The sequence below is a fragment of the Empidonax traillii genome, unplaced genomic scaffold (genome assembly GCF_003031625.1).
Source record: "Empidonax traillii isolate 1590-97213 ecotype Southwest subspecies unplaced genomic scaffold, ASM303162v1 scaffold697:size334835, whole genome shotgun sequence".
In the NCBI taxonomy this organism is placed as follows: Eukaryota; Metazoa; Chordata; class Aves; order Passeriformes; family Tyrannidae; genus Empidonax; species Empidonax traillii.
The window spans coordinates 110,503-137,716 of record NW_020955890.1 but is presented as its reverse complement, the minus strand read 5'-3'; the positions used below and the strand labels follow the sequence as shown (position 1 = coordinate 137,716).

General features: G+C 43.3%; 1 protein-coding gene across 4 annotated transcripts; it reads left to right on the top strand.

Moving 5' to 3' along the window:
• Nucleotides 1-1,544: 1,544 nt before the first annotated feature.
• MATR3 (matrin 3) lies at nt 1,545-27,214 on the top strand. 4 transcript variants are annotated; one of them, XM_027899970.1, is made up of 15 exons: nt 1,545-1,619; nt 9,259-10,357; nt 14,456-14,517; nt 15,114-15,155; nt 15,395-15,498; nt 16,619-16,671; nt 17,070-17,195; nt 17,769-17,894; nt 18,076-18,246; nt 19,497-19,628; nt 20,684-20,727; nt 21,205-21,595; nt 23,352-23,745; nt 24,353-24,474; nt 25,938-27,214. In XM_027899970.1, the coding sequence occupies exons 2-15, from the start codon at nt 9,467-9,469 to the stop codon at nt 25,986-25,988; spliced, it is 2,709 nt and encodes a 902-aa protein (XP_027755771.1). In that variant the 5' UTR covers nt 1,545-1,619; nt 9,259-9,466; the 3' UTR covers nt 25,989-27,214. The 4 variants fall into 4 exon arrangements, with proteins under 4 accessions (XP_027755771.1, XP_027755773.1, XP_027755770.1 ...); XM_027899969.1 differs by lacking the exon at nt 1,545-1,619 and adding an exon at nt 1,854-2,000; XM_027899972.1 differs by lacking the exon at nt 9,259-10,357 and having other exon boundaries at nt 1,602-1,619; nt 25,938-27,001.

Here is a 27,214-nt window from a genome sequence, read left to right as displayed (position 1 = left end):
TTCCTCCCAGCAGAGCTGCTCCAGCCTCTGCCCATCTTGGGGCCTCCTCTGGACTCTCTGCAGCAGCTCCATGTCCTTGCTGTGCTGTTCCCAGGGCTGGAGCAGCTCTGCAGGGGGGTCTCCCCTGAGGGGCAGAGGGGCAGAATCCCCCCTGCCCTGCTGCCCACGCTGGGGGATCAGCCCAGGGCATGGGGGGTTCTGGGCTGGGTCATGTCCAGGCTTTGTGCACAACTGGAAAGTAAAAAACACGGGGATGTCATAAAGCTTCTCCAGTGGTCAGCACAAGCCCAGGCTCTGGGATGTGGAGCTCAGGGTGCCCCTGCAGCCCCTCCCATTAGCAAGAAGATGACGGTCAGCACTGTGCAGCTCCTTCTGCAGCAGAAAGACAATCAACAAAGGTCAAAATGATTCACCTCTCTCTGGCTTTGGTGCCTTGACCGAAGGACAACAAAGATAATTGGGAGAAAATCCATGTAGTCCAAGACTGGCGTTGAAATAAAGCCAGGAAATGGAGGAGTACCCACACTTTGCACATTGGAAATGCCAACCTGATATATGGTTTTGTTTATTAGCACTGTGCTTTTTGCAACCTGTATGTGACTTCTGCTGGGCAAAAGTGGCTGGATTGCTTTACCTTTGCTCTGCTTTTACTGCTCTGCACAGGAGGATTGTTAACAGAGATTTACGTGCTTGTTTTTAAACACTTAATTGTTTTTTATCCTGAACTTGTTAAGAGCTGAATTTCTTGTGATTGTTCTCTGAGTATTGTTATATTATTTCAACACGTATTTTGTACCAAACTCATTTTTTAAAAATACCTGCTGTGTTACTGTTTCATTGTGCTCTGCAGCCACACGGAGAGAAGAAAAACCAGCCTGTGATGAATTAAAAAGGCAGATTTTTTCCTTTCCCCTGGAGATTTCCCTGAATTCACACGCATACCCTCCGCTTTGTACAGCGATGATGGAGAGGCTGGTTCTTTAGCTGCAAAATTAAATAGATATTCACTATGAAAGGACTCCAAATAATAAATAATTGCCCAGTTGAACGAGTGCTTTGGTGATGAAGCACCGATTTCGTGAGGGCAGAGGCAAGGGGACCTCTCCTCGGCCAGCACCAGGTGGCAATGTTGGATCGGAGGAACAGCAAAGCCTCGCACGCTGGCTGCGGCGGTTTTTTACCAGAATCTTCTAACGAACCAGAGAGTCAGCGAGAGCCCCTAATGTTAACTGTTTGAGCGATGGTGCCGCCAGCGCTGTGCTGAGGGGAGCGCGCCTCGGCTGCGCTGGGTGCGCGGGGCCGGACCGGCCGCTGAGGGACCAGGTGTGCCATGGGACACAGGGAACGGTGCTTCGGGGATCAGAGGATACTGTGGATGTCCTGGGTACTCTGGATATCCCGGGAAATCGCCGGCGGCGATGCCCCTCCGCGGGCCGGGGCTGAGGGCAGACTCGAACCCATGTCCCCCCGCCTCCCGCCCGCCGGGGAAGGGGCGTGGCCACCGCCCCGCTCCGCCCCCCGCGCCTTTCCCATGGTGCCCCGCGGGAGCGCGGACAATGAGCGGCGCGCGGGCGGCGGGCTGGTGGCGCGCGGCGCGGCCGCGCTCTCGCGAGAGCAGGGTGAGCGGCCCCCCTACCCCACCTCTCGCGAGACCCGCGGCGGCGGCTGCACCCCCCCATCCCCACACCCCTCAGGGCGGGCGGGGCGGCCCCGGCGAGCGGCGGGAGCGGCGCGGGCACGGAGCGGGCACGGCACGGGGCACGGCACCGGGGGCACAGCGGCGCTACCGGACACAGCGGGGCGGCCGCCGCCGGGCACGTGAGCGAGCAGCGGGCAGCGGGGCGGGCGTGCTCTCGCGAGCGCGGCGAGGCGCGCGCGGGGCTCGCGCAGCCGCCTCAGTCCCTCCCGTCCCTCCCTCCCTCAGCCCCGCCGTCCGTCCGTCTGTCCGCCCGGCAGTCCCTCCCGCGCCGCCGCCGCGCTGCGCTGCCGCGGGCCCGCAGGTAGGAGCGGAGCGGCGCCGCGCCCTGCCCTGCCCTGCCCTGCCCTACCGTGCGGGGACCCCCCTGTGGGCTCGGCGGCGGCCCCGCCACGGGGGGGAGAGGGGAGGCTGAGGGGGTGGTTTGGGGGGCGCGAGGCGGGAGCGCGCGGGGCCGGGGGCGCGCAGGCCCGCGCTGGCGGTGCCGGTGCCGGTCACGCGCGGCCCCGCGGCGCCCCCGCGCGCCCCCCGCCGGCACTGCGGGCCGAGCGGCCCGGCCCGAACAAAGCCCCGGGGCCCCCGCGCTTCGGCCCCTCCCTTCCCCCGTACCGCTCCGTTAGGGGCAAAATCTGCGCGTTTGGATCTTAATCTGCCCTTAAAAATTAATGAACCGGGAATCCTGACAGTACAGCATCCGTTTGACCCCTCTTTCTACTCGGTTTCACTTTCATAGGATTCAGACCCTGGTAACAAATCGAGCTGCAGGGTTGGTTTTTCCTTCCTGTTCGGTTTTTTTAACGTGCATACTCTGTTTCCAGAGTCAGAGTAACGAGATACAAAGTTCACCTATGCTGAAAATAAGCACAAGTTGAAAAGAACTTTCTGGGAGCTTGAAGAACTGCTTTGTTAAAATGATAAGTGAGCTGTTGAAAGAAAGCTGAACCATCCTTCGGATTCTAAATGTGTGGCTTTTTTTCTGTCCAGGACGCAGACCTTTGGGAAAAAAGTACCTGATACTGGTTTAAACAATTTAATAGTCTATTCTTTTTAGAAAGCCTTAAATTCTTCAGGTTTTTTAAACTGTAGGTGGTCCTGACTTCCCAGAGTCAGTAAGTAGGAAGCAGCTGTGGTTGAAAATGTAAGTTTCTTAAAGCATCTGGGCAGGTTTTGTGAGAAGAGGAAAAGGGAGTGTTTTCCAATACTTCTTTACAAAGAATCTATTGATCCAGTGACTTAATCTTCCTATGTTTTGAAATATGTTAATATATATATGATTTCTATGTACTAAAATAATATAGTGGTTTTTGGAATATAGTGGAACATACTAACATTTCTAATGTATTACCAGGAAATTAATGAACTTCTGTCTTGAATTCCATCTAAAACCCCACCAAATGATTCATGGCTGAATTACACAGCAGAATTAAATGGCACTTGAGCTTTGGACATGTGTTTGTGCAGGGGTAACCCAGTGTCTGTACTTCTGCATTGTGCAAAAGCTGTTTCTCATATCCCAGAACTAAATGACGAGAAAGAATCCCACAGAAATTCCTAAATGCATCCTTAAAATGAAAATATCCATGTTCCTAAAGCTGAAAACTAAAAACCAGTTGAGGAGGAAGAAAGAAGAGTCAGTCTTGGAGGCTCCAAACTGAAGTTCCACACAGCTGTAATACTGTTGCCACGTGGTTTATTCAGGATTGCAGTTGAAGTGCTCATTAATTTGATGAGAAATAAAGAAATGCTGTGTGCTGCCCCTGGATGGGATTTGCACGTGGCTCTGCTGAAAGTTTGGGTGAATGCAAAGGTATTTTGTAATCTATAGACAGACTTCTGGGTAGCTCAGCAAATCTAGGGGAGAAGCTGTTGCAAAGCTGCAGAGAAGTTCTTTCTGTTCAGTTTGTTAATTAATTAGTCTATTTCTGTGCCCTCAGTGTTGCTTCTTTTCTTCATCAGTGCTCTGAGTCAACAAGTCTTGAAAACAAAAGCAAATACCTCACAATATTTCTGAACTAATTTAGCTTGTGAGTGGTTAAGTACCATATTGTGCAGTCATAAACAAGAGGGTTTTTATTTTGAGCACTAAACCAGTCAAACAGTCCCTTGATTCTTGTCTGCAGCTAAAATACGTCTTGCAACCTCATGGAGGATTTCATCTGGGAAAGAACGGGATTTCATCCCAGCCTTGGAAGCGCCTGGAGGCAGACTGGTTAGTCAGAAGGCTTTTTAATCACCAGATCAGAAACAAAACTGTTCTGTTTGGTTTCTTGAAAAAGGAAAAAAAAAAGAAAAAGGGTAAAATTGGTTCTCCGTTACAGTGGGTAACTCTGGATCATTCTGTGTATGACCTATTTCTCTGGGAAAATTGTGGGCTGTTGTGTGTTGGTGTCAGTTCTGGTGCCCGCGGGGCTGTTGGTCCCAAAGCTGATGGGAATGAAGGGTGAGTGTGTCCTCGGTGTGCAGGGGCAGGGACACAGCTGTGCCGTCAGAGCTTCCCTCAGCATTCACAGAGCCCTTGTGGTGCTGGCTCCTGGAGCTCTCTGGAGCTGCAGGAATCTGTGTGCATCTCCTGTGGAGTGGGGCTCTGAAGGTGACACAGTAGGGAGGGGTGGCTGGAAGCCACTGAGGTGACCATGTGTTTGTGCGCTCAGCACACGTGATAGCAGTTATCAGTTTGGTTCTGGGTGCTACCCCTTTCCCTCTCTGAAAATACACAGGGTTTGCCTTCTCTGTTCTCTCTGTACTATTTTTTGGGCCTTTTTTTTTCCACTTCTGTTTCTGTAAAGGAATAAATGCACTTTTTTAATTCACTTCTTACAAAAGAGGAATGCTTGAATATATTAAATTATGTAATAAGCAGAAATAGGAAACTGGCCTGTTTTAGTGTTCCTTTCTGCATTCAGATGTAAGTTCTTTTAAAATTCTTAATTGCTAAAGTCATAATTTTAATTCTAGTGTATAAATATGCCTTTCCTCTATTCTGAAGCAATCCTATCTTACAGTCACTTCAGATCTCAGATAATTATGTTCTCTGTTCAAGGAAGTCACTGGGATGAAGCTAAACATAATCCTAAGAACTGAAACTCTTCCAGTTGTTGTGCGTGAAACAGACTGTCTAATCTGTGCCCAAAAAAAGCCAGTGCCTCCTGAGTGCCAGGTGCCCCTGGAGTGTTTGAGGGCATGACCTTTGAAGATGGTTGAACAAGATGAGTTGTTTTCTTGCACGTGAAACAGCAACATTAAATAACCACCCTGGGTGGTTATTAATATATCCTGGTGGTTATTTATAAATACTGGACCTGAAATGGTTGAGAACCTGCATTTTCTCTGAGGTTGCTGGGCAGTTCCTCCTTTGCCTTTGGAAAGACAGTGGCCTTTTCTGTGTAATCCTGTGCATCTGAAATCCATTGTACTTGGTCATTCAGCAAGTAGATAACATCTGCTTCTCATTTTCTTGCAAGTTCTGGTTTTTACTGCCATTAATTCTCGGAGCAGCCTGGGGAGCTGCCCGTTCAAATTGCAGATCTCTTCCATCAGTAAGCCTTTTTGCCATGATGTGCTGGAGCTAGTTTTGCTGAGAAACAGAGAAATTCTTCCATGGCAGAAAGGATCACTGCACCAAGTACAATGCTCAAGGGAGGAGAAGGAAAACCTGTAGCTTTATATCCAAAAAGCAAATACTGTGGATGTAGAACTTCTTTAAAACTTTTTTCCCAAGGGTGTACGACCTGCCAAAGTGTTGAGTTCTTATAAACCCAGGGTGTGCTTTTCAGCTTGTCCAGTATTTCAAATTTTTATCATAATTGAGCTTATTTAATTAAATTCAATGTTTTTTGAAGTGAAACTGAGTAGAAAGTGAAAACAGTTACTTTTCAGTTTTGAGACATTTTTCCTATAAATAGTGGAAGAGGAATGGGTAAAAGATGGGTTGTTGTAAGAACAAGATTAACATTAAACTCTAATAACTATGCATAGGTTAAAACCCCCTGAGAGTGGCAGAAGGAATAGGGAGCCAGGGACTTATTTTCAACCTACTGGTGTTCCATAAAAGGTGACAAGCTAAGTTTATTGTGTTCAGCATGATCAATGTGTTCCAAGAATTCACCGAATTAAACTGTTCTTAGGACAAAATTAATTTTGGAGCAAGAGTTCTGTAAGCTTTATTGAAAAGAGTTTATGATCAGTTTTACACTAAAAGAAAAACCTTCTACAGCCTTTTAAAATCAGGCTCATTTGGGCCTATTTTTGGTAGCAGTGTATTCTGTAGGATTCAAATTTCTTGGTTTTGTTGTCTGCCTTTACAGAAAACTCTTTTGCAACTTGTAGATATAAATTGTTTTCATTGTCCACATTTGTCTGGAAATCCAATGACATTTTGCCTTTCAACTTATTTCACAATTGCTTTATATTATATATTTTCAAATCTTAACATGGCCAAATTTCTGTCCACAGATCTTAAAAACCCTGTATCTGAAAAGTCTGTTCCCAGTATAGCTGGGATTACCCAGAGAACAATTAGCATAACCCTTTCAACTAACTCCTGTCTGGCTCCCGAGGCAGCTCTGTTCAGTCCTACCTGTCTTGTTGCTGTGACTCAGGTGATGGCACCCTGGCTCCAAGGCTGGCCCTGCTCCATGGGAACCTGTCTCTATCAGACACTGCCATGGAATGTTTCCAGAGCGATCAGCACAGGAAGTGCTGCCTTAGAATCCCGTTAAACCTGACCATGTGGAAGTTAAAGGTCGTTAGGTGTGATCGTGGGGCTCTTCCCCCCACCTTGGTTCACTGTCTTCATCTGATTTTACAGAATGGGGGTGGTTACAGTGGAGTGCAGCAGCCACTGCAAGATGAGAAACAGCAGGGTTTGGAGGATAATTCACTTGTTTTTTGAAGTACCCCACTCAAATGCCCAGTTAGGTGTAGGGCAGTTTCCTGACCAGCGCCAACTGCCAGTGTGTGTTCTGTCCTCATCCAACACTTGTCTTATTGTCCCACTTCATGCTTCTCCATAAGATTGTCCTTCTTTGTGTCTTTGTCTTGGTTTTTCAGCCATCTTTCCTATTTTTATTTTTCCCTTTCCTCCCTCCTTCCCTGGGTGTTTGCAGCAGGAGCACGGTGTGGCTCCCCCGTGTGTGGGATCAGTGGTGTCAGCGGGGTCCCTGCCAGGCTGGGATGCCGTGGGGTTTGTTCCCTGCTAATCTCCAGTGCAGCAGACAATGAACTGCCAATGGAGAGCTGGGACAAGAGGATTAGGGAGCATCTGTTCAAAGAGAAAGGGTGTTTTGGAAGAGCGGAGAACTTTCCTGATTTAGTAGGAACTTGAATAGTGGGGTCCTTGCAGTAAGAGCAGGACACACTGAGCCTCTCCTGCGGAACCGCTGCGGGCTCAGGCTTGCAAAGCCCTCTGGAGCACTTGATTTATGAAGAACCCAGTAAGTTCAGCTTCAGGCCTTTCTGAAAGTGTGTGAGTGAACTAGGAGGAAATGTGGGTAAAAATATTAGTAGTAGGGATTAATTTTAAAAATTTTAATAAAGTACTTTGAAGATTCCTGAATGAATGTAAGGTAAAGCATGGTACCCAGGTGAATATTAATGTTTCATTTTTGAACTCTAAAGTCTTGATTTTTACAGTGCAGTTCCTAAATGTGTTCTGTTCAGATGTCCTCAGTAGGGCCCCCTTGTCTGGGACATCTCCCTTAGGACTTGCCTCATCTGCTCCCCCTGTGTTCTTGTATTACTGTTCTCTGAAGCTTTCTGCAGTGCTTTTCTGTCTTCTGCCTCACACTCTTTTAAACTTATTGCCATCCCCAATTTTCTCAAGCTCTTTTTCTTAACCAAATGCCACACAATTAAGCTTATTTTGACTCCAGCATATGTGGATCTTAAAAACTTGGTGAAATATGAGTTTAGATGTACTGATAACAGAGTATGCAGGATACTGTATGGAGGAGTTCCTTTGCAAAGATGGAGCTGTGTGAGGTTTGTGTGTTTTATGTATTTTTTATAGAATCCATTTTTTTTTTATACATAAATGCATGATTTTGTTAACACACTGCTGCCAAGAAAGAAAACCCAAATGCTTTTCAGCTTGATGCCCTGTTGGAGCAGGCGGTGGGGACAGAGAGCTGCTCCTAACCTTGACCTTTTTCCTTCTGTTTGTAGTACAAGAGCCATTGCCCTCTGCAGATCTGGCCTCTTCAAGGAAAAGTCCTTGCTTTCATTTTCTCCTTTCCATTCCCCTGTTCTCTTGGGAGCTGGTTTCATTTGCAGCTGTGCAGTGTGTGCCTGTTTCTTTCCCAAGTGCTCGTGTGTCTGTGCTCCTGAGTGGCAGTGCTGGAGAAGCACAACTGCTCTGTGGAGATGGGAAGGGCTTTCCAGTGCTCGGGACCCATGAATGAGGAATTCCTGATGGAATGTTCTCTCGTGTGTTCAACTGCTTTAAACTTCATGTCTATCCCAAGGCTGGAGGAAGATAGGGGAGAAGTGTTATGGTTTATTTCTGCTCTGCACTAAAAAAAACGCACTTTATGAACTATATCCATCGCAGCAAAAAATATACTGTGGATATTAATAGCGTTTAGTTAAAGCCTCAGGTAATGCAGTGGAACCAAATATTTGAATATTAGGTTAGTGTTTTAGTGGGACACAAGGCAGATCCTTCTCTTGTGAGCAGTGGTGTAGGATCTTTAACTCCCACACATGGTCACGGTGTCAGGCCTGAGCCAGGCAGTGCTGGCACAGGGCAGGGCTGTCTGGAGTGATGTGCCATCTCCTGACTCACCTGGGGTCTTTTCCTTCAGGAGCAGGGTTTCCTTGGGTCTCCCATCCCAGCACTGAGCCTGACCTTGTTTAGCTTGAGTCTGAGAGTACAGCTGATGTCACAGCTGCAATGGAACAGAGTAAAAATCACTTCTGAAATGCTGTTAGCAGTGTAACTGCAATTGGAACAAGAGGTCTTGTTTACTTCCTGCAAAATGTAAAACTTGTTTTTCTTGTTCACATCTGTCTTCACATCGGTAATTGGAATTTTACTGCATAAAGATTGAATATTATGTTTGGTCTTGTTTACAGATCTTAGCAGAAACTTTTTGTCCAAACTTCGGTTACTTTTAACTTCCTTTCGTCCTGTTCTGTGGTGGTACAGGTTTCATTTTCAAATATGTGTTATATGCCAAAGTCATCTTGGATTCTATGGGCTTAAGTTTTTTGTGGTCTTCTCACAGACACAGTACAGTAATGTAGGGTATGAACAAAACCATTAACCAGAGATCAAGGCTCATGTGTCAGTAAACTTACAGATGCTTTTAGACATCAGCAACTTCTGAAATTCACTTGTCTTCAGTATGAAAGTAGCTTTTTGTGGAAGGAGTATGTATAGGAAACACTGCTGTATTTTTATCTGCAATAATATATGTAGGCTCTGGGTACCTCTTGAATCTGTTATGTGATAAAAGCCTTGTAAGATTGAGATCTCTAATGTTTTTTAGATCAACATGATGCATAAGTTTAAAACTGCATCTGTTTAAAGGGATTTATGACTAAAACTGCTTGTTTTTCTACAGAATTGTCTGGTGTTTCTCAGCTTGAAGAAGATCTGCAGTCATTATTGATCCTCTTTCTTGGCGTTACCGTTTTTGAAGTGAAGTTTGCCTAGCTTTCTAGTGTGAGCTCTCTTTGCAGCCATCTTAAAAAAAAACTCTAAAAAAACAAACAAACAAACAAAAAGGAATTTTTTTTTGATCCATAAAGTAGACACGCTCTAGTTCTACAATGTCCAAGTCATTCCAGCAGTCATCTCTGAGTAGGGATTCACAAGGTCATGGGCGTGACCTCTCTGCAGGAATAGGCCTTCTTGCTGCTGCTACCCAGTCTTTAAATATGCCAGCATCTCTTGGAAGGATGAACCAGGGTACTGCACGCCTTGCTAGCTTAATGAATCTTGGAATGAGTTCTTCATTGAACCAACAAGGATCTCATAGTGCACTGTCTTCTGGTAGTACCTCTTCCCATAATTTGCAGTCTATATTTAACATTGGAAGTAGAGGTCCGCTCCCTTTGTCTTCTCAGCACCGTGGAGATGCAGACCAGGCCACTAACATTTTGGCCAGCTTTGGTCTGTCTGCTAGAGACTTAGATGAACTGAGTCGCTATCCCGAGGACAAGATCACTCCTGAAAACTTGCCTCAGATCCTTCTACAACTTAAAAGGAGGAGAGCTGAAGAAGGTTATGGTAGAGATGGCAGATCATCCACACGGGAACCACCGTACAGAGTACCTAGGGACGATTGGGAAGAAAAGAGGCATTTTAGAAGAGATAGCTTTGATGATCGTGGTCCTAGTCTCAACCCAGTGGTTGACTATGACCATGGAAGTCGTTCTCAAGAATCTGGTTATTATGACAGAATGGATTATGAAGATGACAGATTGAGAGATGGAGAAAGGTGTAGGGACGAATCTTTTTATGGTGAGACTTCGCATAACTATCATAAATTTGACAGTGAGTATGACAGAATGGGTCGTGGTCCTGGGCCCGAGAGATCTCTCTTTGAGAAAAAGAGAGGTGCTCCTCCAAATAGCAATATTGAAGACTTCCATGGATTCTTACCGAAGGGTTATCCCCATCTGTGCTCTATATGTGATATGCCAGTTCATTCTAATAAGGTGAGTTATGCACCAGATACTTCTATTTTCCTTTACGTTGTAGTATCTGTTCTGTTTTTACCTATTTCTTTAATGATTTCTGTAGCCTGGTTGCTTTTGAAATGATCTGAAAGTTGGTTTGAGAGTGAAAAAGGCACTTGGTTTATTTGCAAGGTAATTGTTAACAAACATTGTAAACCAGGGCTTTACATTAATGTATTTTGTTTGCCCAGATTGCTTAACTTCAAGTCAAACAGCTATCATCTACTGGGATATCTTATTTATATTTTACATCTACATGTTCTCTTAACCACAAACATCTGGCCTGGCATTCAAGCAGTTTTGGGGTGGGTTCTGTTATTTTTTTTGTTGGTTTGGGGGTTTTTTGCAGTGTATCTACTGTGCCATTCTGGAAGCTAGTTTCAGCTCTCCTCCACATCTGTCTTGATTGCTGATTTATATGTAGTTAAGATACATTCTTGCACAGTTCTGCTTTTTCCCTGTCCAAAGGGAAAGAGTTAATGTAGAGCCCTGGAACTTATTTGCAAAAGTAAAAGCCACGTTTTAGATTAGCTCATTCTTGCCTTTTTAATTTCACTTTAACACTCTATCTCATACTATGGCTGAAATTTGTCGTCATTTTTCTCCTTTTTTCACGACTTTCTTAGAACACTTCAGACTCACTTTTTATTGTCACATGTTGCATCTATCCCTGTAGACTCTCCGAGCAATCAGTCTGCTGTTGCAGTATCCTGCTCTGTGTTCCTAGTAGTGTTCTTTACTTGGCTCACAAGTGGAGTGGATCTTCGGGTGTATTCGGTGATGTTGAGACTTCCCTCTTAGCTATCCATGACTAGTCCAGCTCTGCCGAGGGAGCAGGTTACTCCAAATGGCCTGTTTATGTTCAGACGTTGTTTTCAGAGCCTTCTCACTTCCAGCTTTTCCAGTGGTACTCATCTTGCTGGTTTGCAGTGTACTAGGCAATTTAATTGGCTAATACGATGCCCCTCTTGTCACAATTAGTGGCTAATTAGCTTGAAGGCCTTCAATTGAGAACATAATACATGCTATTACTGTAAAATTGATACAATGTGGAATTGCTGTTACTAACCATTTCTTTACAGTTACCTCTCAAAAAGTGCTGCTTTTGTACATCTGATCTTTTTGAAACACGAGAATTATTCTGTCCCTGCAAGGAAAGGATCAAACCAGTTCTAGAGCACGCGCTGGATGGCTCCAGCTAATCTGACAGTTGATGAACTTGTGTTGCGTTAATTACTTTTGATATAAAATAATCACGGTAATCTGGGTTTCTTGTCTCCTGTATTTGCTGTTTATTTTCACACAAGGTGTAAGTGTTTACAGTTTAGCTGCCATGCTCAGTTCTGTAAAAGGACTTCATTGGGTTAGATTGAAAACATAAACTTCTGAGACCCTTGACGATGGCACCCAGTAATCCTGTAAGTAGGGGTCTTTTTAGCTCTTTATTTTAAAGGCTGGTGGTTCTTAGTGTGCTTTGGAGTGCAGATCTGTTGAAAGGATCCACATTGGAATAGCTCTCCAGGTATGAGAAGTACCGAATTCTTTTAACAGCATAACTTGTGGCTGACCTCTTCTGTAACATGTAAAACCTTTTTTTGTTTTGGTTTGGTTTTTTTGGTAGGAATATATTTTGACTTAAACTGCTAGTACACCATAAACTATCTGAGATTGGATCATCTGTTTCTTATGACCCAAGTTTAGGCTTTGTTTCTAATTTCAGAAATCGTGTCACCACAAGAATTTTTCTCTTTCTCTCCTTCTTTCCTCTGCTTTGCATACGTAACTGTTACAGAATTCCTTATTTTGTGCCTCCCATGAAATCAAATCAAGCCAAACTTGACTTTTAAAGGAACCTGATCTAAACTGAAATTTCTGGAAAGCAGAAAGGGAATGCTTTTCTTAGCTGGGACAATGTAGACTTATGACTGCAGTATCAAAATCTCATTTTCCCCACTTTCAAATAAAATATTGTACATTTTTAAGGCTGTTTGATAAAGCAGTGTGTATTTTAAACCTGAGCAGGGAGTTAAACACCCTCACTGTAACTTAAACTGGCAGACTAGTCCAGTTTTTTATTTTAGTGATGTTCTTAATTGCTTCCTTAATTTGTATATATTTTAAGCCCCAGTTTGTTTTCTGTCTGTGAAGTAAATTAACCCAAATACTTCAGGCATTTTGTCAATCCTGAACCCTTTATCAAGGAACGAGGTGTTGGACGTGGAGGGATTGTTTTCCCTGCCAGACAAAGGCTGATGGAACATGAAGAGATGAATTTGGAGGTTAAACACTTGAACCCGTGGTGCATCTCAGAGGGAAATCCTGGCTGTGCTCCTAATAGATGGCTGGCTAAAATTAGGTGCTCGAGTTTGGCCTAATTTCTGAGGAACAGTGTGTCCTCTCCCTGGCATCAGCTGAGCCAAAGGGTAATCTAGCTTGGAAGAAACTCAGTTTAGGTTTTCTCTGCCTTAACATGGGGCATTCCTGTTAATGAGTGTAAATGTAAATACCTGGCGCCCCAAAACCTTGGAGAAGGGACGTTTCTGACTGGGTGCAGGCAGTAAAGGGAATCCAGATTAAGAACTGTTCAATAAAAAGTCAATAGAGATGAGCCATCATATTCCTTGGAGGAAAAGAAAGATCCAAAGTTATATGTCAGAGCTCCCTTTTTGCCAATTTAAAAGCATTTTAAGTATACTGAGAATTAGATCTTCCAGACTTTGCCTCTGAGTTGCAGACAGCTTCTGTGTCATTTTAGAATAATTCTAAATTATGTGTTAAGACAGATCCAAAGGGCATTATGTCTGGTAGAATTGGGCATTGAGGTTTTACTGACTGTGCGCTCAAATTTAGAGGGGTTTTGGTGTCCAGAGGATGGGGTTTTTATAATGCTAACGCTTGTTAGCAAGTGTTGAAGTTAAGAATCTTTGTATTGAATGTTTCATACATTCGGGGTTTTGGTGGGATTTTTTTTTATCCTAATTGCCAGCCTAATTATTTATAGCTGCAGAGCATCTCGTGCAGTTAACAGGAAAAGTGGTGCTCTCATTTTCCACCTTGATAAATGGATGAAGGTTTCATCTTGCTCCATGTTATCCTGGAGTAATATTGCAGTGCTTTAGGGGAGACTTTAAATCCAGGTTTTTGTCCTTTGTGGAAAGTGCAGGGTGGGCATGTAACATGGAAACACTGCAGTAAGCCTGGGGAGTGTCTCTCTGGATCCAGAAGAATGGTGGTAGTGTGGCAGAACCCAAAAATCAGGAGAGATGAGGGATTAGGAAAAACTCCTTTGCAGGTGCTGAGCATGAGCAGAAGCAGAAGAGCCTCCTAAAGCAGTTGCGGTGTTGCAGTTGTGATTAGCTGGGAAGTCCAGTGTGTGATAACAGTGTAACCACTGGGGTAAACTGGACAAGGAAGTAGTAATCAGAATTTCCAAAAGAAGCCTGTTGACCCAAGAGAACAGGAAGCTGCGCAATTGGAAAACAGTCTACAGAAAAAAGTAGAAATCCCTCATTCCTTTCTAGTGCTAAAGCCAGAACCAGGAGGAGTTTTACCTCGATGATTTGGTGTAATTCCATTATTCTTCCTTTTTATCATTTAGACCTCCCTTATTCCCCTCAAAATTTCACACATATATACTTGTAGCTTGTCCTAGCTATGCACTTTCATTTCTTTTAGTCTTTCCTTTCTGAATTCCTTGCAATTTCTTGGCCTCTTAGCGGTTCTGAAAATCTGAGTGCTGAGTTAATCTGTAAAATCTGAGGAATGAAGCAGAGAGAGGGGAGGAAATTCTGCATTGACTCAGGACAAACCCTCAGCCTTCAGCTGCAGAGGCTGCCAGGGCAGGCTGTGCCCATGGGGCAGGGAGCTTTGCACTCTGGGGCAGGAGCGAGCACAGCTCCCATCACACACCTTTCCCAGCTTAGGAGGGAAGGGCAGGCCCAGAGTCAGTGTCCCTTCAAAGCACTACAAAAAGATTTCATTACCTGTGTATCTGCAGTACTTCAGCTTAGAGGAGAAGCTTGTTGGAATGACTTGCCCTGAGTGGCTGTTAATGGTGAATTCTCTCCTTTGCTGCAGGAGTGGAACCACCACATCAATGGAGCGACTCACAGCCGCCGCTGCCAGCTGCTGCTCGAAATGTAGGAACCAGCTGCAGGAACGGGCACGAGGGCTGGGCTGGGCACTGCACGCACCCTGCAGGGCTCAGGGACCGGGGGGAGCGTTTGGGGTTCTGTGCACGGCCAGGAGTTCAACTCGTGGTCCTTGGGGGTCCCTTCCAGCTCAGGAGATTCTCTAAGTAACGGTCAGTTATGTTGCCCAAAGCAGTGCCTACCTGTGCCTTGTAGGGAATAAAACCAATTTGAGAGCATCTTATGCACAAAAAGGGATCTTGTTTCATAACCTTGAAATCCTGCAGATACAAATGTAACATTTTAGCAATGGATCTTAATGGTTGAGAATCTGTTGGAATTGTAGTCACTGGTACCAACTTCTACACTTTTGTTGTGGTACAGACTGTGCAATTTGAAATATAAAACTTGGCAGGCACTCAGCAACCAGTGTAGGGAGTTGGTCCTGAAGAACAGCACTGCTGTCAGTGCAGTTCTGGCTCTTGCAGTGGGCCCAGAGCTTCAGCTGTGTTACATCTCCAGGTATCACAGCTGCTGTGACAGGTGTTACACACGTAGAGGAGATTGTTTTTCTTATATTTTCTTTTAATTTTGTTTCTTTAAAGATACCCAGAATGGAATCCTGACAGTGATTCGGGACATGGAATGTAAGTAGTAGTTAATTTTGAAGTATTTATAATTTTTTTACTTGAAGCAGAGGATGTTCTTAACAGTTTATGTGAAACAACACACCAGACGGATTCTTCCTTTGGTTTTTAGCTGAAGACAGCAGTAAAAGTTGCTAAAAGTTGTCTACATTGAAGCTCTGCAGAAATTAGGGGGTTTTGAGAATGAAAGCTTCACAGCTTTGTGGTTAAAATTACACTGTGTTATGCTCTCTTTGTAGGGGTGATCCCTTTATGTTGCAGCAGTCCACAAACCCTGCACCAGGAATTCTGGGACCACCCCCACCTCCATTCCACCTTGGAGGACCCCCTGTTGGGCCCAGAGGTAACCTTGAGAAGCACCTCCTTTTACCAGGCCGAACTTTGTGCTAGTTTGGTTTTTTTCTTATTTTAATTTGTTACCAGTGTTTGAAAACAACCGAAGAAAACACTTTTTTGAGCAGTAGAACTGAAATACTTTAGTCCTTCCCTGGCCGAAGCCTGGTACTCTGTTAATAACCATTCATTCTAAGACTGGTGATTTTTAACTGTGATTAATCTACACACGTTTGGGACTTGGATTTTTCTTCCCTAGGAGGCTTTTGTATCTGTCTTGGGAGTAGCCACATGTTGCTGGAGTTCTCTGGATGAAACTTGTAAGAATTCAATGTCCTGAGTGGCTTTTCCCCCTAATTTCAAGTGAATTTGAGAAATAAATTTGAATAGCAACTGAGAAATGGGAAGATGGATGATGCCTCTTCCCCTCGGGAAGGGAGGCTAAGAATCAGGTTCTTGCCTGATGTTGCTACTTCCTACCTCTTAAATTGTTTGAATGACTAAAAGAGCAAAACTAATTCATGTACCTGGGGATCCTGACAGAGTACAAGTCTTTGAGACAATTTGTAGGAATTTTTAGATGATGGATACATTCATACTTAATTTCATTAAAATAATACCATTATTAAAACATTTACAACTTCACTATGACCAAAATGATCCAAAAGGCTTTTTTTTGGTGTTTCCTACTAAAATGGGCTTTGTGATAGAACTGGTGATGTTTTAGAACCTAAACCCTTAGTTGTAAAAAGTGTGTCTTAGATAAAGAGACCTCACACCCTTCATGTACAGAGATGTTTTGCTGTGGCAAATCTTATTCTAAACCAGGACAGATTTCTTTTTCAATGAGCTTTACTTGTTCTCTGCTGTTTCTGCACAGCTGTAAATGCAGCTGTTTCTCTAATGTTCAAGTGAGCAGGAGAGGCAGGACGGAGAACCCCAAGTTACAAAAACTCTGAAATAAATAAAAAGCCTTTTGAGACTGCAGTGGAATAACTAGTTTCTAGAACTTGATGTCATTCTGGTTTGATATTACAAGTGATTTATACCGTTAAGGACTCGTGATGAGACACGTTAATCCCAGTCTTGCAGGTTGAACTGAGCTTGTTCATTGTTTTCATTTGTTCAAGGAGCTGGCAATGGAAATATGCAAGGACCGAGGCACATGCAGAAGGGCAGAGTGGTTAGTATTAAAAACTCATGGTTTTTGTATCCGCCATTTTGTTATCTAATGTTTGTTTGCTTTCTTAAGATTATTTTTTTTCAGTTGAATGCTTGTCTTTAAAAGTGAGATTTTAGGATTTATATGGAAATATTGAAACTTTGGTGTAAGATTAGGGCTTTGTTGTGCCAAGGACTCTACAAAATATTTAGTCCAAAACTGTATAGGACCTTCTTAAACGTTTTCTGATGAAGCTGTGGAAAGTTCTTGGCCATTTCTATGTGCATTTTGTTTTGGTTACTACTGAAGATTTAAAAATTAAAAAAAAATACAAATCAAGCAGAGCCTTGACAGACTCTTAAGTTTACTGGTACCCTTGGATCTTTTCATACTGTAATCACATGCTTTGTGTTCAACAGGAAACAAGCAGAGTTGTGCACATCATGGATTTCCAGAGGGGAAAGAACTTGAGATATCAGCTGCTCCAGCTCGTTGAGCCCTTTGGAATAATCACAAATCATCTGATTCTGAACAAAATCAATGAGGTAAGATGGGCCCTGTAGCACTGCTGGTGGTGCTGGGTGGTGGCTGTTACTGTCTGAGCTTTGGTTTTGTGGAAGGACTTGCTCAGCTACCAAGTGAGGTCTTGTAGGAAAGGAAGAGTATGTTTCTAGCAGTGCTGTACTACTGCATTTTCACTTAAATATTAAAAAATCCTTCTTGTTGGTTGTTCATAGCTTTCTCAACAATACCACATGTTCTTCTTTTTCAGTATAGCCTGGAAAACTTATTGGTCTCAATTTGTATTATACAGTGTGTCTCATTTTGAAGTGTGGATAAAGCTAGTTATCAGAAAAGAGAAAAAACAGGAAGCACTTTAATGTTCTGAATCCAAATCTAGGTGGAATGTAAACAAACCAAATAGTTCTGTTTGTGCACCTAAATAAAGTATGTGAAATTCATGCCAAGTTGTGCAGGTCAGTGCATGTTGTAATCAAAAAGCAATTTTCCTTTTTGGTGCAGCTGTTTTGACAAGAAAGCAATGAAGACCTTGGTATGTGGAGCAGAAGCACTGGCTCCTGAGGGAGCAGAGCTTCATTTGTTCTCTGTCATTGCAGGCATTCATCGAAATGTCCACCACTGAAGACGCCCAGGCTGCAGTTGAATACTATTCAACAACACCTGCCCTGGTGTTTGGTAAACCTGTCAGAGTCCACTTGTCACAGAAATACAAGAGAATAAAGGTAAAACTCTCCTGCTTTTCTTGGTATTGCCTTATTTTCATCTGGGGCAGTCAGTGTTGAGGCGGCTGCATTTCAGTTATTCCTGATTTCTGTACTTCTGAGCTGGGTCAGCTTCATCAAGGGACTGTCACCCCTGTGTGTTTTATGTCTTCAAAAACACGTTATTTCCTTTCCATGTCAGAAACCTGAGGGTAAACCTGACCAAAAGACTGAGCCCCCCAAACCGGAACTGGGCCGTGTGATTCACCTGAGCAACTTGCCACACTCGGGCTACTCTGACAACGCGGTGCTCAAACTCGCTGAGCCCTACGGCAAAATCAAGAACTACATCCTCATGAGGATGAAGAGCCAGGTAATTCCCTTGGGAACACCTATGTGAGCACTGGAAACTTGAGGGCTTTACGTGGGGAGAAATGCCCTGCCCTGAATCGGTGCATGTGCAGACTTTGTGCTCCAGCAGAGCTGTGGAAATGATCTGGGGGCTCTGTGTGGGTGGGATTTTGCTCTGGAGCTTCCTGTGAAATGTCCTATAACATGAGCTGCTTTAAAACAGGAACAGGCCTCAGCTGGGAAAATGATATTTTAGCACTGAGGCTTAATTATTGGGTTATGTGGATTCCTTGGAGCTGAAAGACTATTACCTATGAAACAATATTCCACTATTCCATGTTTCTTTTATTTACCCTTTATTTTTCATTCTTTAAAACTAAACAAAAGCAGTCCTGCTGTGACTCTCGAGCTTGAAAAAAAAAGGTTTGAAGGCAGCATATTGCATGTGCATAGTAAAATGTTTGGGATGTGCATGGACATGATTTCTATAAATACACAGGGGCTTAAACTATTTCGTTCTAATTTTTTTTAAGCTTTACTGTCCCACTTTGTTGCTCCCTTGAGTTAAATAGGAAATTCCACTGCCTTTTCAAAAGAGATGAGTGCCTGAATCCCTTAATGCCACACTTGTGAAGTGAAAAATTACTGGAATCTTTTGTGTGACCCCTAGGAAGAACTCCCTGACCTTATTTCACTGGCAGAATGAGAACCCTTGCTTTCTAAGCTGGCTTCAGAACCAGGTTTCAGCTTTCTGCCAAGGACACTCCAGCTCATGGAGTTGTTTAAATCTTGTTCAGAAACTTTAGTGTTCCATGGGTTTGTCCCCAGGAGGAACTCCTCCTAAAGCTGGGCTTACAGACCAGCAATTGCTGCCTTTTTGTTTCAGGCTTCTCTCAAAAAAACAAAAATAAAATACCTGGGTAGTTTCTCCTCTCTCCTGGAATTCCCAAGTACATAAGCGCTAACTAAGAATTTCACTGTCCAGATGCTTTTTAAAAATTTAAATATTTTACTTCATGGTGATATTTTTGGAGATTATTTAAATGCCTGTTTAATTTCAGAACTGTCTGTGGCACAGGTGGTACTGAGTTGAAAAGCTGGGGTTATAGAGCACTTGGATAAATTTTGAAGTATTTGGAGAGGACAGATATAGCTGAACCTTTTAGTGTTGTTTCAGTGTTTGGAAATGCTGTGTTTGAAGTTCAATAGCTTTGCCTGCAAATGTGTTGTGTGTTTTATAGTCCTTTTTAATGTGAGTTTTAATCTCTTCAGGCTTTCATTGAGATGGAGACCAGGGAAGATGCTTTGGCCATGGTGGAGCATTGTGCCAACAAAGCCCTTTGGTTCCAAGGCAGATGTGTGAAAGTGGATTTATCTGAGAAATACAAGAAGCTGGTGTTAAGGGTAGGAATTGGTTTTAGTTTTTTAATGGCAGTTGAAGGTGTGAAGACAGCCATCACTTATGACAATTCACTGTTGCTTGTAAAATGGAGGGGTTTGCTTTAATATTTTCTGGCTTCTTAATGCAGTTACTTGGCACGAGAGTCATGTTATGAGGCCTAGAACAAAGTTAAAGGATTTCCCTCTCAAATGAAACAAAACCCAAACAATTTCCAGAATTCAGATTTTAGAGTAAATTGTGTCGATTTTAATTGAAATGTCTCCATTTAGAGCATGCTGTAACCTGGAGGTTTTTTTTTTTTCCTCCCCCTCCTCTGAAAATGAATAAGCTTTGTGAAAACTCAGGACACATCAGAACTGCATCTCTGTATGTGCAGTTCATATAAGGGAGGGACAGATTCCTGAGGGTTTTTTTTCACATAACACCAGGGCAGCACTCCTGCAGGTGTAAGACTTTCTCCATCAGAGTGGAACAGCAGGTAGAAAAGCAGGAGAAATTTGAACTGTCAAGCTGTCTCCTGAAAACATCAGGTTTCTGCTGTGGAATGTGAAGAAATGGTGCTGTTGTACATGGTCATGCAGCCAAATGAACACTCAAATTCCAATCCTTCAGCAATGCACTGAGTAGATCTCTGTGGTACTGCCTACAAGTGACAGTCCCTGTTCAGTAACTCATAAATAAGTGAAGTGCTGGGGTTTTGCTAAAGGTTTCCACTAATGGTAAGGAGAAAACAGATTGGGACTGATCTGTGCCAGTGCCTTCACCGCATTGCATCAGTTCCTGAAAAAGAGGAATATTCTGTATGTGACTATTCTGGGGCAGGATATCCCGTTTCTCTTGTATTGAATAACTGATAATTACTGTGAGTGAAGGCAGGGTCTATCTAGGTTGGTCAGGTCCTGCCTGAAATAGTTTGCTAATGGTAGGTGGGTGTGGTACAAGAGTCCCTGTGGGTGAATGTAACTGGGACCTCTTGGCTGCATTGTGCTTCTGAACTAATGCTGCAACACTGCTGTAGATCTTACTCTGCTGTCACTCACAAAGTTCTTTATTTTAGATTCCCAACAAAGGAGTTGAGCTGCTGAAAAAGGATAAAACCAGGTAATTTCCTATTGTTAAAGCATAATGTTGTTTAAAAGAAATATAATGAAAGTACATTGTTCAGAGCACAGAAATGGCACAAAACAGTCGGGTGAGCTTTGAGATCGAGTTGTTGTTTGTTGTGCCCGGAGATGAGCTGTGTCTAATATGCTGCCTACCCTCTTCCTCTAAGGATGGAGATTTCACAGCCTCTCAGGCTCCTCAGGAAATCCTTTCCAGTCCCTAATTAGCCTTGCCTTCCTGCAATTTAAACCCATGAGCAGTTGTCCTGTCTTGTAAGGATAATTTCTCCTTGCAGCAACCTTTTGTATGTTTGAAAAATGGTGTCCTTCAAGGTTTCCCTCAGCCTTCCATTTCCTGAACTGAAACACTGTATTTTTCAGGCTTGTCTAGAGAAATACCTCTTTTTTTTTTTTTTAAGTAATTTCTGAGCTTTCTCCAAGTTTACAAGCAACAAGTGTTCTTTGTTCTTTACAGAAAGAGAACGTATTCTCCAGACAGCAAAGATTCTCCCAGTGATAAGAAGTCGAAAACAGAAGCTGCTCAGAAGCCTGAAAGTGGCACTACAGAAGAAAAAGGGAAAGAGGAGAAACAAGAGGATCCTGCTGAGCCCTCAGGTGCCAAAAGTGGGGAACAGGCAGAGCAAGAAGAGCCCAATTTACTCCTGGAATCCGAAGATGAGCTGCTGGTGGATGAGGAGGAGGCAGCAGCACTGTTAGAAAGTGGCAGCTCAGCAGGAGAGGATGCAGACGTTGCCAATTTAGCTGATGTGGCTACTGAAGAAAAAAAGGACACCCCTGATGATGCCACAGTAAAAACTGAGGGGAACGTTGTGGCCACTCCAGCAGCCAAGAAAAAGCTTAAAAAGGTAAATCATAGGGTGAGGAACTGAGTGGGGGAAGCCCTGTCTGACTTAGGCAGCACACCCTGTAGGTTGTATTGCAGAGCTTTTGCTGGGGTCTTGAACACCTGTCTGAGGAGAAACGGGTGTTAGAGCTCCTGTGAAGGAGGTGGAAGATCCCACCACATGCAACTTGTCCTTGAATCAGTGCTGAATCCTTGGTTCTGTTTGGACAGAAACCTTTCACTTGTGAGGCTCTGCCCTGTCACCCCCTGGGGGTTGCTTGTCTTTCTCTTCACCCCTTTTTTTGCTTGAAACTGAGCAGGCAGGAACTGTTTTCTCCTGAGCAGTTTCTCAGGACCCTTGTGTAGTTACCCTCGAGCACAGAGCACAAAACAATGTACTGGGGATTTGGGCAGGGCTGTGTGTACCGAGCCCAAGAGGTGGGCCAGGCCATCTGTGGTGAGCCAGGGTCCTTTCACGTTGGAGAAAGAAAAGATTTCCAGGGTGTCTTAGTCACAGGCTACTGTCTGTGTTTCCCTCTTTCTCTCCAGATGATCCCACACTCTCATGGCTTTCATGTCCTACAAGCTGCTTTGTTAATCATACTTGTGTGGAGGAGTGTGCAAAGTTTTAGTAACTACTGGCTTGGAATGTTGTTTGGCAAGGAAGTAAGGCCTGTTCCTTCTTAGTGAATGAAGTGTGCGTGGATTTCAGTTGTGAGGGCTCCTTTTGTCAGGAAGCTCAAGAATTCCATGGTGCCAGGAGCACTGCTGGCAGTGCAAATGGCATTAGTGTTCCTTGTTTCTTTGTATGTGGGTGCCCACTGTGAAAAACAGCCTCAAACCCAAACTTGCTTCCTTGTAAACCTACATTCACAAAAGTAATGCTGGTTTAGCCCTCCTCACCATTGCTGTGCAGCAATCTGTAATAATGATGTCTCCATATCAGAGGAATGTCTCCGAAAATTCAGAGTTTAGACTGTCGCTCTTAATGAACCTGAATTTTAAGAGGCCTCCACACTTTTGGGTGGTTTGTAGGGTTTGGGTTGGGTTTTGTTTCCTTTTGCTTCTTGCACGCCCCTGGAGCCTTCCCCGTGCCCAGCTCCTGCCCCTCTGGCACCACACGATCAAGCACTCTTGTACCATCACACTTACAGTACACACAGTACAAAATCCTCCCCGTCCCGTTCATCCCCCACTTGCCCTCAAAACTAAACCTCTGGGTGTTTTCTTGCCTTTGTTTTTTATTTTGGACGCTCTAAGCTGGTTGAAAAAGATATTTTAATTAATTTTTTTTAAATAAACCTTCATATCATTGTTGGGCAAAGAATAGTTCTGGTAAGGTTTTACCTTCTATTCAGGCATGAATTGGAGGATCTTGTGGGACTCTCTCAAAGAGAAACAAAACTTGTGCATTCCAAAATGACTTTCACCTAAAATTAAAATATTCATATTCAAAGGAATTTCAGCTTGAGAATTTCAGTATCTTTTTGCTCTGTTCTTAAGTCTAAATCACATGTTGACATGATGGAACAGTGGCCCCTTACAGTGCCCAAAAAATCCTGATTCTGAAGTGGATCTTTGCTCCTGGGTCAGTGGGGCACCCAAAGAGCTCGTTACACCTCTGCCAGTTTGAGGAAGAGTTGAATGAGGGAGGCAGGTCTTGAAGGAAGAGCTCGAGTGTTTTCCAGGGAATTTGGAGAAAGGCTTGCTCTCCTTTAGGAGAGTTTGAGGGGAACACTGAAGCACAGGCTGACCTAAGGACCCCGTTTTCCCAACAGCGCTACGTGGGCGGCTTCCCACGGAGCATGGAGGGCTTTGTGACCCTGGATGAGGTGGGGGACGAGGAGGACTCGGATCACCAGAAACTCCGCAAGTCGGGCCTGGCAGGGAAGGTGGGAGGCAAGAACGAGGACAGCTTGGCAGAGATCAAGGTGGACAAGATCGAGGAGCCGGAGCAGGAGAATGAGACGTTGGAGAACGGAACGAAACCCGAGGACAGCGCCAAGGCCGAGCCTGTGGAAGCTTCAGATGCCACGACAGCCCAGGATGCTGAGAAAAACCCCCAGGAAAACACAGACCCCCAGGATGAGCAGGAAACCAAGAGCGTTCAAGAGAAACCTCTCGTTCCAGACGAGTTTAGGATTGGGCCATACCAGCCAAACGTTCCTGTTGGTAAGGCTGCTTCCATTCCTTTTCCAGTACTCTCTGTGCATTGCAGTAGCATTTCTCATTTCATCTGACTTTTGGTTTTGGCAACACATTGCCCCATAGCCTTTCATTTTAGGGCTTCCCTTTCCTCCCTGTTCTTCACTCCTCCCCTAACCTGAGTATTTGCTTTCTTTTTTTCCCTTGTTTTCATACAGTTCTCCATAACACTTTCCTTAGGCAGAAATTAAGTTGAAAGAGGTGTATTTTAGCAACACAAATTCAATTACTAGCTCAAAGCACAACAGTGGTAACACTTCAGGGTCATAGTAAATACTCCAAAGCTGATCTCAGAACACTGTGAGTTCTTTTGAAGGAACCAATAAAATGGACCCTTAATCTGAAAGGTTGCTTTTAAATTTAAAAAAAAAAAAAAATACAAAAAAGCCTGCACATATTTAGTTATTAATAGGCCCTGGCTTGAGTAAACTAAAACAAGTACTTTTAAAGATAAAGCAGCTTTTTAATGTAAAGTGAATTATGGTTTTAAGATTTAGCTGAAATGACATATGACATTAAAAGAAATGATATAGAGTAGATCTCTTAGTTTATTTTGTGGTGTTTACTCCTCTAGGTGTGAATTATGTGGTACCCAAAACAGGGTTTTATTGCAAATTGTGTTCCCTGTTCTACACAAATGAAGATGTTGCAAAAAAGACCCATTGCAGCAGCCTTCCTCATTATCAAAAGTTGAAGGTAAGGCAAAAACTTGTTCATTTTAACTGGCGTGATTCTTTCTGGGGAATAGAATTCAACGAGACCGGACTGAGGACAAAAAATACCTTCCAGGCAGTGGAAATTGGCTTATTCTCTATCTTTTAACTCCAGGTAGACCTCTCAAAAGTTCATCTTGTGAAAATAATATGCAGAATACACAGCTTAGAGTTGGGCTTCAGCATTTTTTTCCTGTAAATTTGGATTAAAGAGGGAATTCCAGTTGGAGTTAAGGCCAGGCTTAGAAATAGCATTGCAGAATAAATACAGATGGCTCAGATCGCTTCCAGTTGTCCCTTCAAGATTGTTTATAAGCAATCAACAAAGCTTAAGATGAAGTTTTTATGTGTTTAAAACCCCCAAACATTTGCAACTTCTGATTTTGTGAGCACTTTTTCAATGCTGTTACTGGATGAGGTATCACATGATTGCATGGCATAAATGACAATGCTGCTGCTGTATCCTCCTACTGTGAGCTGCTTTAAATATCACCTCCAGGAAAGGGCAGTGCTAAACCAAATTCTGATAGTCCTGCAGAGCTGATGGATTTATAGCAGTCCATCCCTGAGCTGAGAGCAAACCCCAAGGACTCCACAGAAAAGGAAGAGGTGGCAACTCAGACTCCACAAACATTTGCCTTCTCCTTGCAATAACAGGCAACCCTAAATAAATACAGGGCCCAGGAAGGCAGATGGCACGGAAAAGCAAACAACATGATCAAGGAGTAGATCAGATAATCAGGTCCCATGCAGGGTCTTGTAGAAAGAAATCCCACCTCATCCATCACCATAGTGTTTTTTTTCTTTTTTTTTTTTTCCATTGAGGTACCAGATTATGGGACATTAAAGCTTGATGTAAAAAGGGGAGGGGGGATAAAGCCAATTTATTACCTTTGTTGCTTGAATGAAGCGTGATTTGCTTTGCTTTCTCCATGGCACAAATGACTAGCAAGTTGTGAGTGACTGTGTGACCTTGGTGGGGTTTGGAACTGGGGAGGGAAGGGGGGAAATGCAGCTTCTGTCTCCCAGTGGCACTTCTGGAGCTGGGAGTCTCCTTCCCTGGGCGAGCAGGAAAACATTAATAGGTGAATTGATGTTGCTACCAAATGTCATCCAAGGGGTAACAAATTCCTCAAACTTCCAAAACAGCCCTTCTCCAGGGAGGGGGAGGTGTTGTCCCTGCCTCTGTAGGTGGCAGATTCCACCCAGGTAAGTGGCACAGTGGCTGTCACAAGTCCATGACAGAATAGAAAGGAATTCCCTTGGCTTGCCAAGAGGAGCTCAAACTCCACTTCAGGGTAGAGAGAAGTGTCAGCCTTGTTAGCTGTGACCTTTGCAATTGATGTTCACAGATGTTAAACTTGTAAATTGGGTTTATGTTTGTTCTTGATGTTGTCACTGTGAAAAACTCTCTAAATATATCCCAAATATAATTTCTCTTAACAGAAAATTCTGGATAAAATGGCAGAAGACTACAGGCAAAAGAAAGAAGCTTAAAAAGAAGGAAGGATGTAAGGAAAACGTGGCTTTGTTTTTAATGTTAATCTTTTTTAAAAGCAGTACAAGTAGTAGATGGAAATACTGTATTCTTTTTTGTTTTAGTGAGATACAGTAGGCATTATAGGTCTGTTCATGTGTTAAATGTTGTAGCAAAAAGCATTATGCAGTTAAGTTAATGACAACAATTTGTTCTTAATGTGAGAATGGCAACAAGTTTTTGTTTTGACACTTCAAGCTAATACAGAAAAAAAAAATCCTGCACCCTCGTGGAAAGCTCATCTATGAGAAAACCTTGTTCAAATGAGATTTACTACTTTCAAGCTTAAGAAATTGTCTTTCAATTCCATTCTGAATAAAAAATGAAAACTAACACTGTATTTTTATTTTATCTAGAACATTCCATATTTTGGTCTGAGCCTAGCAACTGTTTAATTTTGAGTGTAAGGCTGTCATTGCATTTCACTTTGGAAAAGTCTTTAAATGTAAGTTGCATTTTTAAATGTTGAATTGCAGTTTCTTTTAATGTCACTGCTGTTACCTATAGCAAATAGGAAAATTAGTGATTAGCCAGCTTTACAACTTTGTGACTTTTTTTTCTAAGCTCTTGCTAGACTTTCCTATTCAGCTATTCTGTGTATTTTTAGTGAGAAGTAAATGCCCATTCTCTCCAACCAGTATTACTTCCTTGAGCTCTTCCTGCTTTTACTTGAATCTTGTTGCTGTTATCCATCCCTGGTATCTCAAAAGCAGCATTGGAGTCCCGAAGTGGACAAAAGTATCTTTATATTCTCCATGTGGAATTTTTCATACCCGCATTTTAACACCGTCTTTTGTTAAAATCTGGTTTTGTCAAGACTCTTTAGAACTGTGCTCTTAATGTACCTGCACATGTGATATGTGAACAGGAATTTGCATGTGTAACCTGTGTTTATCTGTAGTTTTTGTTATTTACTGCTTATTTGTGACTTCAGGTTACTAAAGTGATTCCCAATAAACAAAGCTAGGCCACAGTGGTTCGTTATAGATGTTTGGCATGTTAACCAGTGTCTGCTGAACTCTTGATCTGTGTCATGTCACCACACTGAAACTCCAGCTCTTGAAAATGTGCATGTTTTAACACCTGTGATTCAGAGCTTCCTGCAGAACTTTTCTTTCTCTCCCCCAAACCCTCTTGCCTTTCCCAACAAATTAAAATATCACTTGTTAAAACCCTGGTAAGTATA

What these genes read in the sequence shown, in the direction of transcription:
- MATR3 (XM_027899970.1), top strand. Translation starts at nt 9,467, where the DNA reads ATGTCCAAGTCATTCCAGCAGTCATCTCTGAGTAGGGATTCACAAGGT. An exon ending in TTCTGAACAAAATCAATGAG is followed by an intron (nt 17,196 to 17,768) that starts GTAAGATGGGCC and finishes CTGTCATTGCAG; the next exon opens with GCATTCATCGAAATGTCCAC. An exon ending in CTGAAAAAGGATAAAACCAG is followed by an intron (nt 20,728 to 21,204) that starts GTAATTTCCTAT and finishes TGTTCTTTACAG; the next exon opens with AAAGAGAACGTATTCTCCAG.